Raw genomic sequence first — 15,865 nt, 5'->3', positions numbered from 1 at the left:
TTGGAGGAAGAGGTTGGCGAAGTGATGGAGAAAGCCATCAATGAAACAGCCCAGAGGAGCAAACTGGGGGGACCTTCTGCTCCTCCACTGGGACCAGCAGCCTGGGCCGGATTCAGACCTTGTGGCAGGTGCTGAAGGGCCACAAAATCAGTTCGTCTGGGGAGGCTGCAGGATGGCTGCAATGCCAGCGCTGGGCGCACAGCACCGTGGTGCTCAGCACTGGTGGGAAATGGGTTTCTTGCCTGAATGTAAGACTTCAAAACCAACATCCCTGCAAGCTGAAGGTCTCTTGCCCTGGACCAAAGGTGACCGGGTCACAGGGAAAAGCAGAGCTGGCTCAGGGCCCCTTTTCTCCGGGTCCCAACATGAATCCTCCGCTACCTTTGCCCTTTCCCCATGGAGAGAAGGATTTCTGCCTCCAGCTGCCCGCCACAGGGCTGTTTAATAGCAGAAACCTCTTTCACATCCCCACCTCCAGAGACACCTATTTTGCTTTTCTCATGCTGACCTTCTGCTGGAAAAAAACCCAGACTTTTGCTTCTGTACATATATATTTGCAAGAAGTCAATGGCAATCACTCCTCTTCTCTGCTGTTCTCCAGAATATTTAAGTAACAACATCATGTAGTACAATTTGTCACTTGGCCAAACTCCGCAGATGGCATTTCCCTCTCTTAATCTTTCTAAGCTTCTCCTTGAACAGTAGTAGTGGAAGTAATAACCACAACAAAAATATTAAAACCTGATAATAAACAAAACACACAGGCGCAGTCCCCTTTCCTAAAACTCCCCAGGTTTGCAGGGGGGTTGGGAGCAAAGCGCACGCTGGCGATGGCAGCACGCCGACCCCAACCCCAGGTACCCCAAGATGCTCGGGCTTCCTCCCAGGTGGTGATGCCTCCATGTACCACACGGCTCTAAAACAGCTCATTTTTTATTGTTGCGTGGCTTTGTGATCTCGCTCTGCTGCCAGTCGGCAGGAAAGGCATCCAGCCCCGTCAGCAGCTGGGACCCGGCACACCTTGCTTGGCCAAAAAACGAGGAAGCATGAGAAACGTCCCCTGAACAAGAAGAAAGATGCCAACGCGCCAGCAGCTCAAGTCCCCCATAACATCACCCACACGCAGCGCTGCAGCGGGCAAGGCCAGCCCTGCCAGGGTCCCCACGGCTGCCAAGTGACCCATCTTCAACAGCTGGGGCTGGAAGAGCCCTGGGAGACCACCCCCCACCCCCCACCCCAGGGGTGCCTCATGGCAGTCCCAGCCTCCTCCGATGGACCCCTGTCCATGGACCACGTGGGGAGCTCCGGCTCCGCACATCCCAGCTGCAGCTTCCAGCTGAATTCAGTATCATTATCTCCACCTTAAACCACCGTGTAGTCTTACTGTGAATAACAAAAGCCTTTCTGGTCTTTCCTCCTCCCAGAGGGAGCACCCACCCATGCCATTACATGTACACCCCCTGTTTGTTAATCAGCTGGTGAAAATGCTTTGGGCTGCAAAGTGCTGGAGAAGACAATTTACTCCTTGCCCTGCCTTCCCCCCCCCTTTCCTCTTTTATTTTAATTCATAAATGAACTTGAGAACCAATCCTTCCAAGGAAAACAAGAGTTTCACCTGTGAAAGAGCAGCCCGAAGGCAGCCGTGGTCGCACACAGCTAACCTGTCCCTCAAGCCTCCAGTCAAGATGGGTTCCCCCCCTCCGTGATGGGCACAAGGGACAGCAGGAGGAGAAGGCATCTTCCCAGGGCTTCACACAGTGTCCTCCCCACCACTCAAGGCCATCTGTCCTTCACTCACCCACCACAGGTTGTCCCTCCCTTGCTCCCCAGCTTAGCCTTTCCCAAACCTGAAGGTTTCCTCCCCAAACCAGACAGCCTTGGCTCCCTGCCCATCTCAACGCCCGCCCCCCCCCCCCCCCCCCAGCAAAGCCCCAGGCACTGCTGAGGACCTCACGGGGCAGCAGGTGCCACCACTGCATCACTGCAACGACGGGGCCACCACCACCAGCCACGGCACCACCAGCACCGACCTCGCAACGCTACAGCTTTTTTCTCCCTTTTCATCCTCCCTCCACACACCCCACCATCACGGATCTAGTAAACACAGCAGCAGAAACGCGCAGCTCGCAGAGCTTTGACTCTCTCCTGCCCTCCTTTTAACCTCCGTAAAAGCTGAATAATTAATCACAACTCTTTTAGCTGTGGTGTTTTGTGGGTTGGTTTTTTTTCCCCCGTCTGCTTTTCTGTTCTGCTGAGATATCTTTACCTGCTCTCCAGCCATCCAGGAGCGCGCTCCTGATGCTCTTTGCTACCTACAACTCCTTCCAGCGCTTTGCACGACTGCAACGAGACACGGTGCAGGCAGGGCCGGGTGTGCTCTGCGGCAGAGACGCTCCACAGGGACCGCTGGCTGTTTGTCTTGCAAACAAGCAAGGAGAGAGCCGTAACTGGAAGGACAATGTGAATTTGGGGATGCTGCCTGATGGCGAAATGAGATGAGTCAAGGAGCGGCCTCCAAGGGCTGCAGGAAAGCCTCACGGAGCGTTCCCACCTGCTGCCCAGGCACTGGGGCACCTTGATTTCCTTCACCAAGTCCTGCATTATCTAAGGAAAGACAGATTTGATTTGCTTCATATCTCACGAAAGGCACATTATTTGCTCCTGCAGAGCTGGCTGAAGCAATGATGTTTTTAAGAGAAGGTTGTCGGGTTCTACTCGCGGTGCTCAGCGCAAGAGAAATGCTTCCAGAGCATCCACGGGAGGGGAAACGCTCCCACTGCCGCACCGGGACTGCAGCAACGGCCTTAGGAAGCTCCTGGGAAGTCTCAAACATGAACCACAGCCCGTGTCGCTACCGGCTGGACAAAGTCGGAGCAAAACGATGATCCCAGCACCAAAGAGATTAATGCAATTAAATTTAATTAGCACTTGCAAATGACTTTTATCTTCAAAGTGCTTTCTAGCCACAAAATCTCCTGGTACCTCTGTGAGATTGATGATTATGTGCTGAGCTCTTCATCTTCCAGGAGGGAGACGAAGACACTCGGGGAAGGGGCAAGACCAGAGATGGGGGGTAATGACATGGATTATCCTCACGGAAAACTGGTGCATCCAGAGAGCATTGCACCACCTCACCAGCACTGCCACCACCTCGCTCCCAGCGCTCAGAAAAAATAGCAATAAAAACAGAGACGTTTGCAGGCACCTCTGTAGCCCCTGGGACAGCAAAGGCTGGGGCTGTGGGCAGCAGCCCCCCAACCTCGCCACCTCGGTGCCACCAGCCGAGAGCCACAATACTGGCCGTGCCAGGCTTCTTCTCATGCCTCCTTACTACCCCGTGAATTCTTGCTATTTTGAGTGCTTGTATTTTGGCTACGGACATTTAACTTTACACACCAGCCACAAAGAGTGAAATGAAATCTGCAGCATGAAATGCATATTTAATTTTAATGCCATGCGGCGCTGCTTTGTAACACGTATCTGTTGATTTTAGGTGCTTTATCTCTGCTTTACCAGATTTCCCAAAGCTGGCTTCTAGTTTTTATTCCTTTAGTTTTGCCTTAAATGAACGTTTTCTGACTTTGGAGCTTTTTTTTTTTTTTTTTTTTTTAAGAAAAGCTTGTGAAGCTTCTACATCCCTTAAAGGATTTTCCCATTAAGTCATTGATACAGCCTTCAGTTTAACAGCACTATGTGACTGGGGACATCGGACTGTGGTGGCTAATAGCAGCCCCACCCAGGATGAAGCCTTGCTGCCCCAGTAGCTCACACACCTTCTCAATCAGGAGCACAGGAATTTCCCAGCAGCTTTCCCAGCCACGTCTTAACTGCTCTGCACCTACGTGTCTGTACAGACTGGGTGCTGGGGAAGTAAGAGATGAGATACCCGCAGCACGCAAGCACTGTGATTTTATTCTATTTTTTAAATTTGGAGCATCTTACTGCCAAACAGGCACAAACTGGACCTAGAGGACAGTGCACGACGTGCGGATTGCACTAGGATGGTCTGAAACACGCTCCTTAGGATGAGCTCCTGGGGCAGGACCTCAGCATCAAGCTCATCTTGGGGACCAGAGGGGTTGATGGACAAAGTGCAGGGATGCTACTGACCCGTCTCCACTCCCTGGTGAGGGAATCCCAAGCCCAGAAGTTTCAGGCACATGGTCACTTACCAGCTGCCAAAGCTATTGAGATGTTCATCTTGATGGCTAAAACCAGCACCTGTTTTGGGCTCAGAAATCCAAAAGCTTAAACACTGGCTACAAATGAACATTTCCCCCCTATTTATCAAAAACAACCAACCATTTGGTTTTCATACCAAGTTGAAATCAACCCCCCTCACACAAGTCCTTTCATTCCACAAGCCGTGTTGGATGGCCAGCATCAATCCTTGGGGCAACCTGAACGGGGATCAGCCCCTGACGATTTCCTAGGTACATGGGAAAAGCAGTACCTGCTCCATCACACAAGAGAAAAAACAGCTTTTTCAATAACTCCATTGCCTCTCTCCAGCTCTACGATAACATCGAGCAGCCCTGGAGAGCAATTCACCACAAATGGGAGTATATTGGTTATGTGACAACCTTAATGACACAGCCCAGACACAAAAACCCAAGTAACCTTTGAGCTGCTTCTCTTCACTCCAGCACTACTGATGAGTGTGCTCAGGCAAACATAATTAATTTTTAGTGGCAGCCTCATTTTGTGGATGCTCTGGTTGTCAGGGGGCTGCTGGAAGGTGGAAATCACGTTGACCTTTTCTCCCCGGGAAACCTGGCTAATTGAACGGATTCTTGCTCTCATTAGGAAAAGGTCCAAGATGCAGCACATTTTACGCCTTCCCTTTAGGTGACACCAAACAGCCTCCTAAAGGTCAAGCTGTCTTTCACGAGCTGATCCGAGATCAGACTTTCCTACTGCAAAAAAGCAACAAGCTTTCCTGGCCCTCACCCCTCGGTGTTATTTACGTTCAAGGCCACTGCTGCTTTATAGGTACCATTGATCTCTTTGGATGTCCCAGTCATCAGAAGGACGTGTCACTGGGGTTTGGGGTGGTTTTCAATTGCCATGGCTCATTATTGCTGCCTGGTAATGCCAAACCTTTGCATCGTTGCAGATAAAGCGGCGTTCTCCCTTCGCAGCACTGCCTGCGGTTCAGCAGAAGTTGTTTTGTGGTACCAATTAATCGCTGGTATTTAAGCAAGAGGAGACTGATGCAGAAAGGCTGTAAGCAGCAAAGAGAATTTGACTCTCTGAGGATGAGTTTGATGTCACACAACAAATTACTACCCTAGTTCAATCTTCTTCGTTGCTTTTATGGGCTCTCACCGCAGATTGTAATCGAAAGTATTTCTGGCACAGAGGTGTCTGTGCAGGGCTCTGAACACACCAATTACCACCAGGCAACCTCGCAGTTTCATAACCAGCCGACGCACGAGGCTTGCCCTCGGTACCAAAGCCCTTTGCGGCTCCGTGGCTGCCTTGACTCACTCAGATTTTTATTTTGTGCCTTTCTGGGGCTCTATGCTCATCCAGCACCAGCCAAGATCCATTGCTCTGCTCTGGCTTGCTGGGAGACAAGGTGGGAGAGGAGCCAGGGAGGGATGTCCACCACCAAAGGTGTCCGTGGCCCCGCAGCCACACAGGACCCACCACCCCCCGCAAAACTGAGAGCAAGGCAGCGCACTGCCGCATCCCCTGAAGACCATGAGTAAAGCTGCAGTGAAGATGCCAGCGTGTCTTATCCGTCATTCCTTAATAAAAGATTAGCTGAAGCTAATCAGGAGGGAAGGTTGTTAATTCAGGATCCTGGGATGCTTCTTTTGTAATGACAGGGGCATTAACGCAAGTGTCCCAGTTAAATGCCAAAAAAACCATCCTGCTCCGGCTCCCCACGTCCCAGCTGCAGCTTCCAGCTGAATTCAGTATCATTATCTCCACCTTAAACCACCGTGTAGTCTTACTGTGAATAACAAAAGCCTTTCTGGTCTTTCCTCCTCCCAGAGGGAGCACCCACCCGTGCCGTTACACGTACACCCCCTGTTTGTTAATCAGCTGGTGAAAATGCTTTGGGCTGCAAAGTGCTGGAGAAGACAATTTACTCCTATACACACCTTGCCCTGCCTTCCCCCCCTCCTCTTTCCTCTTTTATTTTAATTAATAAATGAACTTGAGAACCAACCCTTCCAAGGAAAACAAGAGTTTCACCTGTGAAAGAGCAGCCCGAAGGCAGCTGCGGTTGCACACAGGAGGTAACTGCTCGCAACATCCTCATAATGGAAGAAAAATTGCAAAAGCTCCCAAGAAGCCCTGGAGCCAGGACCAACCACACGGATTTCTAGGAACTTCATTCCTGTTTTAAAATGTGCTCAAGGTTTTACATGCACGTGTGTACACAAGGCATCCCTGTGCAACCCGCTGCCACAGCCCAGCATCTTACCACGGCATGTATCCGCTGCTACTCATCACTTCTTCCATTCCCAGGTCATTTCCCACTTGTTTTATATTTACAGATGAGTTTTATATTGATTATAATTATTCCACTTAGAACTCCACAAGCTGCAAATGAAGCAGACGCACAAACCAGTGCCTTTTTTCCTTTTCCCCAAACTCCGTGGCTAATGCCAGTAGCTCAAAGCCTGCAGACGATTCCCCACGGTGTAAACCCAAAACAGCCCCTCGGATCACGCCAGGAGCCCAGTGGCTTTGCAGCTGTGATCTGGGGGAGCCCAGGCTGCCTCCTCCATCACTTGGATTCAGATCTTTTGTAAGCAAAAGGAGGCCTGGATTTATGAAGAACCGCCACCGATCATATTAATATGCAGAAGTAAATGACAGGGAGCGCTTTGTGCCTCTCCACAGCTGGCAAAGCAAATGCTCCAGGGCTTGGGCTTATTAATGTGTTATGCACAGAGGCTGCACAGCTGAAGACCAAATGTTGGAGCTGGGGAGGCTCTGGGGAAGGGCAAGAAGAGGGAGACATCTGACCCCTGAGCTAAATCAACTGTCCCTTCTTGCTGTAAAAAATCTTTGCCATAAGATGCTGTAGCGGAGCAGGAATGATGCTCCGCAGACCCATCGCAGCAGCACAGAGATGCTGTTTAAATCTGTTTTGCCTGCCTGGCACAAAATCCCAGAGGGCAGGGGAAAAAAAAAGAAAAAAAAAAAAGAAAAAGAAAAAAAATCAAAGAAACCATGGAAACGCTCTCAATTTGTGCCCGCATCAGTAAACTTTTCCAAGATGAATTTTCAGGTTCGGCAGCATTGGCCTCCAGCCACCTGCACCTGCCTGGGGTCACTCTCGCCCTCCTCAAGTCCTCTCCACAGTGGCTCAGCTGCAGGATCCCAGAAGTTATCAGGGCTTTTGTGAGCAATGAGGAGGCACAGCCCTGTCCTGAGCCAAAAGCATCGCCGTGGTGCTGGCTGCAAGGAGGGAATGCAGATGATTTGTGCTGCAAATCCCTTGGAACTGATGCTTGGAGCATCCCAAACTTTGCGTAGATCCTCGAGATGCTCCACTACATATCCCAAACCCCAGAGCAGGCAGGAGATCTCTCAACACAGCCCTGATAACTATCCTTCATCAGAAAGAAGCCACCAGAAGGACACCTTCTCCATGACCTACCCCAAGCTGGGTACAAAGCGAGGCAGCGAGGCTTGTGCTGGCGTTGGTGGGATGTCCCAGGGCACATCTCGGCTCTGCAAGCATCCCACCTCAGACAGCTGGAAGAAGGTCAGGGCTGGCTGAGAAGCGCTTCTCCTCGCAGCAGGGATGTCACCATCAACACTTTTCCCCCCTTTAGAGACTCAAAACCGGCCGCTCTCAGAAGAGCCAGCATCCGCCAACAAATCCCAGCTAACTCCTACAGCATCAGGGCTCATCGTGAAGACCCCAGTTCAAAATTAAAGCCGCCCTAATTCAATTTACCTAAATTCAATTTGAAAATAGAAAGAGATCAGCGGAATTAAGGCGGCTTTAATGAGGAAGAAAAGCAGCGGCATGGAAATTCAATGCCACCGAAACCACCTGCACCTCTGGTTAATTTGGATTAATGCTACAGACACGCCTCAGCTGCCCCCGCAGCGATGCCGGGAGGGAGGGTGAGCATCCAGCGCCTCGGGCATGGCAGAGGTTGGTCCCCAAGCTCCCACCACACACCGTCGGCTTTTCCTTTTCCCGAACCTCAACCCCCTGGAGAGGGGCGTCCTCCAGGCACCGACAGACGGTTTTCCCTTGCGCCCACCACGTGATGGCAGAGGTTGGTACCCGTCGCTTCTGAAGAGCGTGAAAAAGCCCTGCTGGGAAGCACAAACCAAATGGCAATCCAGATGGGTTGGCCGTGAAGGAAACAGGCTTGAGATCATTCTCTGCATGACCTAGACCAAAAGCCTTGCTCGTAGCCCGTGTTTTTTGTCGAGTTAAGCAACAGCAGCCCGTAACACTACGGGACAGTCTCCTAAGTGGATTGAAGCCTCCAGCTTTATAGATTTCATGCTTCTTCTTAGTGCAATTTTATAGCGCATTTCTCATCCCCTTCTTTTTATTCAGCATGTTACTTGATTAATTGGTATGAAATGTTCATCTTTATCCAACAATTCCTGAAACACAAACGCAGAACTCTCCAATTGTATTTCTTATTTACAGCCCTGTAGCCTGAGCGATTTCCAATTTACTGCGCTGCTCTATTAGGTCGCTATATAATACGTTGGGCCACTCCAGAAAGATTAACCAGGAGCGGATTCCCTTTCCAATCAAATAGTCGCTGCTAGAAATTAAAGAGTTTCTTTTGCTCTATTTGATTGCATTTCTGCCGCTTTCCCTATCAAGTGCAATAAAACAAACGCCCCCCGCAGCCCCACCACCTAATCCTGTGAGACAAAGATGTGTAACCACAGAATTTGGGAGACTCCGTGCCATATGTACGAGTGGCTGCAGCTCCCACCTACGCTACTCCGGGACGGTGGTTTGGTTTCCCCCTTGGTTACTGGAAAGAGTTTTTCCCTGGTATAAATTTCTTTCCATCTAACCTTTTACCTCCATACAGGATTCTAAGGTTTTTTGGGTTTCTTTGCATCACGATTCCCACTTGGAAGGTCTTAAGGCTTTCTTTAAAGCACGAAGGTGATGTGAAGACTTCAAGCCACAAATTACCTTCCCAACTCTTTTCACGTCTAGGACCCTCGTGGTGAAAGCAAAATGCTAGAAAAAATAAATTCTACAAGTGCAAAATACCAAAGACAGAGATTTCCATCTCTTTTTCTTTTTATTGTCATTTTTTTTCCACACGCCTCATGATTTTGACAGTCCTGACACAATATTTTTGCACACCCAAAGATGGCAAGACTGCCTGATGCCATGACATCCATACACAGTCAAAATACCCTATTCTTTGCACTTGAAAATCAAGACTGAAGCAGACTGTGTACACTCACTATTCCAAAATTAGACTGCACATAAATTTAACATGTTCAAATAATGGGATTGCATATGCAGACAGTCAAGCAAAAGGTATCTTCTTCTATTACAAGTAACTTGTTAGACAAGATATATTTCAGCTTCCCAAGATATTAATGGATACTCAGTAAAGGTCTTTTTAGAATGACAATACACTTCGTTTTGTTTGCCGAGTCAGTAACAATTAAATCACTTCTTCTATTGCAAAGCATATGCCAACGTGACACGGTGGCAGCAGCTCCTGGAGCAGCCCTATCCCAAGCTATGAAATAATATTTTCCTTCTTTGCTGCCTATTTGAATTGCAAAGGACAGTTTGAAAAAGCAAGCTGAGATCCTGAGGCATGCAGCCAACAGCAAAAGGAGGATTTTTTGAGTCCACACACCAACTATTTTCATGCAGGGCTGTGAAGAGCATGGTTTTATGGCATCTCCAAATCTGGAGCAAAAAGCAAAGCGGCTACAGGACTACGTAGGGGATAAGATGCTGCTGTTTGAACCTGGCATTGGTACAAATCAGACCTGCATCCGATAGAACCACAAGTGCTCTGTGTGTTGGCAGGGGGTCTGAGGGTCCCGGGCTGCAGGAGGAAAGGTCCCATGGGCTGCAGCTGGGATGCAGAGGCACCGAACTGGGGGCCGGAGGGTTCTTTGGGAGGCTGTTTTCCAGGGGACAGACCCTTGCAGGAAGCATGAGCCAAGGCCACCACAATAGGCCAGAGAAATGCATTATTGCCCATGGGAAGCCCTGCCTGCGGTGATGGAGGTTGCTCCATCTCCAGCATCTGTGAAGCTCTAATGGGGTACAGATGCCGTGCCTGAGACAGCAGCTCGGCGGGGACCGCTCCAGATAGCTCTGGGAAACCTTGGGATTAACAAGGGACAACAGCTGGGAAAGGAAATGCATTGAGCAGCCATGCTTGAGGGATGCTGTGGAGGTAAGAAAGTGGAGAAAAAACGGTTGAAGTAACTCAACCACACAAAAATCACCGCCTAAGAGCCAACTAAAAGAGCAGGTGCTGGCTGTGGGATGGCTGCTGGGAAAATGGAGCAGCAAAACTCGCCCACAGAGGTATCTAAAGAGTTAAAGTGAGTGAATGGAACAGTTCAGGCTGTAATGGCGATATTCACTCACCGGGAAGAAAAAACTCAATTCCTCCCATTCCGGAGGCATCCCGTGGCCAGACCTCCCCATGCCCACAGGTGGCTTTGGCACCACAATGCAAAGATCCCACCCGTGTGCACCCCCATCCCGCTCCGTAGCCAGGGCTGATGCTCCCCACCACGGCTGCACGCCCTTGACGGAGCTTTTCACTGGAGAGCCAGGTCTGTGCAGTCCCAGCGGTAGCAGCTCAGGAGATTTAATTCCAAACACATTTACATTATTATGCAAATATTTGGAAATAATCAACTCCTTCGCTTACCTATGAAAAGCTAAGTGTTTCCATGGGAACAGCAACTATTAACCACTATAGTTAGTATTTTTATTCTGGTAGTGTCCAGAGAGCTCAATGAAGATTGAAGACAGCTTGTACAAGGCGCTGTACGAATTGAAAAAGTATCTTGTTGAAAGGCAAAGATTAGTTCATGAGCTTCAAAGTCAAGTACGGGTCCTACCTGGTCCTGTAAGAACACGGCCAAATTTGCTGGCAACAAGTCCAGGAGCTTCTCCTACACCATTTAACCAAATCAAGAGCCCTATTTATATAGTTCTGCCTTGAATCCTACAGCATTTTGTCATCAGACAGAGACGTGAATAACCACCCTGGCGCAATCCAGCCCCCCCAGCATCAACCCAGTTCTAGGGATGTGAGCATCCCTCCCTACGCCTCTAATTCTGAGCTGAGTGCAAATTTAAGTTAAATGCGCATGAGATTAGCACTGGTGAGGCGATGAGGCAGTAAGACATAATCAGGAGCATCCTGAAAATCAAAGGGCTCCACTGCTCCTTTCCACACGTGGTCAAAAGCCAAATCTGGGCTCAAAATACCCTAAAAGCCACAAGACTTTTGAAAAAAACAGAAAAAAACCAAAAAAACACAACAAATGCATTTGGGGTTGAGTTTTTTTTCCCCTCTCAGGTTTCAAGTCCTTTGCCACGTGCAGGGCTTGAAAGCTGTCTAAAGAGAGTGACCAGAGCAGAAGCTGCCATCCCACCCAACATCTGGATGACGGTGATGCTCATAGGCATGGATGTACCAGACTGGAAACCTCCTTCCCACTGCTACGGCTCTCCTGCCCAGCTTCTCCCGCCAGATGACAAGGACAAGACTTGACTGATTCTTCTACCCCCTCACCATTTCTCCTCCCTATTTATTTCTCCACTTGCTTTTTTCTTCTTTCCTTTTTTGCCTCCTGTGCAATGACTGTCCAGTTTACCCAGCTGAGACCGAGCCACCTCTCCCAGCACCGCAGCGATAGAAAAGCGCTGCTCCAAAGGCACCACGTTCCTGGACGGGTTCCTCCCAAAGATTCTCCAAAAGGCAGCCCCAAAAAGCAAACCCAAAGTGAGAACGGTGTTACACAAGGTCTGTGTGTCCATGGGGAACCTCAGAGGGGTCCAAAACCCGATGAGGCTGAACATGCAGCGCTCGTGGTGTGCTGTCCAAGCCCGCTACAGCCCCCAGCCGTCACTGCAGTGCTTCCCTGCCTCCAGGAGCTCCCCCCAGGCAGCCTGAAAATGATAAAAGCATCAGAGGTAGAAGATGCACTTCATCTTCCCACTCTGGATTGTGAACTGGTTTGCCTTTAAAAGGAAAAAGGCTTCAAACAAATGCAACAAGTCAGAAATGATTATTTCAAATCACCACCTCCTCCCCCTCGCCCGGGCCAGATCAGGCTGTTCTTTGAGTACGACTTAAAAACTGGAAGGCAAAGCTCTTGCTAGAAAAGCCTGTGCAATTTTACATGATTGACGGGACCACAGGAATCTGTTTAAATTGTACAAATCAAACACCGCACAAATAAATTCCGCGTTTTGAAGGAATGCAACCAACTCCCCCCTTTGCTGTGGAGCAGAGGTTTGTAAGGTGCTCGGAGCGACTCATTTGCACAGGATGACAGAGCAATGGCAACACAAAGCCTGAAAGGATATTTACTCCTCTCCCTTTCTTGATACCCAAAAATAAACACAGACAACCTCATCCTGAAACCTCCCACCACGACGCTCTGCCTCACACCTGCCAGAGGAACAGAGTGGCTGGCACATTTCCTAACACTTTTTTGGGGATGTTTTGTTTAAAATGTCAACGTGGGTTCGTGAAAACTGCAGCTGCCGAAGAACTGATAAGGCTTGCTCTGCGCGGGTGGCTTTGGTGGCACGTGTCACCTCCCATGCTGCCCCCTGCCCATACCTCCCCTCCCACAGTGCCCAGCCTCCCACCCCCCCAAGGTTTTGCAGCAGGGCTTGTGAAAGAAACTGGCACCAGAGTTTCCAGCAAATTCCACCGCGGCAGCTCGGTTGGGAAGATGGGAGCTGCTGAGCTGCCCATGCAGGAGGCAGAGTATCCACATCCCCTGCGAGCACCACCGTCCCAGCCCAGCAGCCCACAAGGCAGCCCCCAGCCCCTCCATCACCCCCCTGTCCTTCTCTGGGATGCGGCTGGAGGCTCCTCAGGAGGTGCCCAACATTGTTACATCCGTCACGAAACGGAGCAAGGTCTTAAACAGATCGGTCAGGATGAGTTTGGTACAATGTTCTGGGTGATGCTCCGTTTGGTTTTTTTGTTGTTTTTGTCCTTTGAGAAAGGAATAATGAGAAAAGGTGCCACTGACGATGTCAAAGGAATGTACCACTGACGATGTTAAAAGTAAAGGAATGTGCTCTGAATAATTAGAAAAGATAAGGTGGGCACCTGAAGGAGATAAGGAGACCATGAGTCAGGAGATCGTTGAACAAAAAGTTGAAATGTTTACTCCACCTAGATCCCACCTATTATGAATGGAATGATTAGGTGTCAAAATCAAATGAATATGTATGTAAAGATGTTGCAACCTCTCACGAAAACTGTATAAAATACCTAACTTTTCACATAAATACCTAACTTTTCACTTAAAACTCCAGAGCTAGTCTGCCCGGTGCGAATCAGCTAGCTCCCCAACATTGCACAAAATAAATACCTTTGCTGCTTAAAGACAAAATTGGTCTCTGAGCAGTTCCTCTGTGCCGTTTTGGCATCAGTTAGGGGACAGATGCTGTCCATCCCAAATGCTCCAAGTGCAATGAGCTGAGCCCTCGGTGCACCCAAGGAGCACTGACCCCCGCAAAGACCACAGCTGGGGCAGCAAAAGTCCCTGAAGATAAGGAGGAGGAAAACCCAGGCAGCAGCTGGAGGTCTGCCTTGAACCTGGTCTCCCAAAAATGCCTTTTCTAGGGAAGAGGGATGCGCTGGAGCATCTGAAGGAGACACCGCACCTCCTGTCACCCACAAGCACCCACCCTTGCCCCAGGATAGGTGATGGCACTCCTGTTTGGAATCCCAAACTTTGCTGCCGAGTCCAGCACTCACTGATGCACTGAACCTACAGAAATGCTGGTCCCAGCTGGACCAGAAAGAAAATCAACTCGTTCCTCTACCGACCGGGCTCCTCTTGTTTTCTAGAGCTGGCCTAGACATGGGATAGGATGGGGTGGGACGGGATGGTCTTTCCAAGAAAAACATCAGTACATGCACTTTTGCAGGAGGAAAGAGGTCTTACCTGTTTCTCCCCATATTGGCAAATATTCGTCCTGCTGTATGTCTAGCATGATCTCCAGTCCATTGCCTGTCCCACCCTTAACTGTGGTAAGAAGAGGCCGTCCTTCTTCTCCTGAGTTAAACATGTAGCATTTCCCATATTTTGTAAACACCTGCAAGGAGAGAAGAGAGAAATAATAGAATATTTCCCATATAATCAATGCCTCTTCCCACCCAAACACGGGCAGAGGGATGAGAAACAGCCCCGCGCCGCTGCTCGAAGGGAAATGTCTGCAGGTAAATCTAACCCGGTTTAATCATTTAGTGTATCATCTTCTCCTTGCAGAAAAGAAAAGATGGAAGAGAGGAAGGGAAAGCCATTTGAGAGCAGCAAACAAATGTCTTCAGCAGCTCACTGATGTCACACCACATTAAGTCACTGAGAAACACACACACGCGCTGCGCTTGAGCTTGTACTTCAATATAACTCATGCCTCAGCCCACCGACCGCTGCTGCACGCGGGTGGATGCAGACCTAGAGGTGACCACCCCTGAAGGATGGGGATGCTGGCACTGCTCCCCGTGCATCCCGCTGCAGAATGCAAACCCTGCAGGCACAGCTCACACCCACCGCCCCCCACCCACAGGGGCCAACGTGAGCGATGCCTGTGCACAAAAAAAATACAATATCCCGTTAATTCCACACTCTACCACTACTGGGCAAATAAGAAGAGTTAAAAACACTGAGGCAAGTAAGATTTCCTCCACGACTTTTGCTCTTCTTTAGTCTCATTTTGGCCCATCTCTGGAAAGAAACTCTGGGCAAAGCCGGGGGGGGGGGGGGGGGGGGGCGGGTTCAGGGCCACCAGCAGCTCTGCAAAGCAGGGCTGACACGGGTTCCCAAGCGGGACAGCTCTTGGTGGGGCAGCAGATGTGACATCTTTGATGGTGGTGGCACTGCCAGTCTCAGGCACTGAGCATCCCAGTGCTCAGCCCTTCCCTGAACTTGGAGAACGTATGGAAAACCGCAGGTTAAAGCACAAGTCCCTCCTGTGTCTTGCACGGACAGTGTGGGGGATGTGCAGAACTCCTTCCTATAGTGAAAGAGGACACAACAGCTCACAGCCATTTAGGACCCCCCCAACCATTGCACGTGGTGACTTTTGAGAAGCACCAGCGTGAAACGGGGAGCGTGAGCCATCTCCGAATTGCTCTGCTGCTTCACGGCTCCAGAAAAGCCAGGTTTTGCAATCAGTAAGCAACTGGCAAATGCCGGTAATGAATATTCAGAGCAAAGGGAGCCCAACACCAGGCGGCACGCTGGCTGCAGTCCCATCAGAAATCACAAGTGGCTAACGCAGTCGTTGAGATCATAGGACCCCAAGATGATTCACAAAACCAAACAGGAGCTGGAGCCATCATTCAATTTATTCCCCTCAAATATTGACATATGCCTTATCATCACAGCATCAGGGAAGCAGGTCAAATAAGAGAAATACAAAACCATATTCAAGTTTTAAAACCTCCAATGGGAGCAAAAAGGATGCAGAGAAGTGTTTACAGGGGGGAAAAAAAAGATGCCCTTTAAAAAAGATTTTATAGCCAAGTGAAAATCCCATTTTAATACTGGACTGACCTATTAAACCATTCAAGCTAGAAAGATAAGCCAAACAACAGTAAGCCTGTGTTAGCAGCCAGTGCCCCATAGATGGATTTCTCCTGATAGGCTTTGAAGG

The 15,865-nt window shown here is 49.6% G+C and overlaps 1 protein-coding gene across 3 annotated transcripts in view; it reads right to left on the bottom strand.

Annotated features, from left to right (window-relative positions):
* The window catches only part of ASIC2 (acid sensing ion channel subunit 2), a 510,130-nt gene that overhangs the window by 34,645 nt on the left and 459,620 nt on the right, over positions 1-15,865 (bottom strand). For all 3 annotated transcript variants that reach the window (XR_008730007.1, XM_055697645.1, XM_055697646.1), the window contains exon 2: positions 14,152-14,302. Coding sequence is in view for 2 of the 3 variants with exons in the window: in XM_055697645.1 (XP_055553620.1) it covers positions 14,152-14,302 (151 nt within the window). In the remaining variant the exon portion in view is untranslated. The remainder of the gene's footprint in view (positions 1-14,151; positions 14,303-15,865) is intronic.

This window comes from Falco cherrug, chromosome 20 (genome assembly GCF_023634085.1).
Source record: "Falco cherrug isolate bFalChe1 chromosome 20, bFalChe1.pri, whole genome shotgun sequence".
Taxonomy (NCBI): Eukaryota; Metazoa; Chordata; class Aves; order Falconiformes; family Falconidae; genus Falco; species Falco cherrug.
Note: the sequence above shows the minus strand (reverse complement) of the source record. Positions and strands in the feature narration are given on the sequence as shown.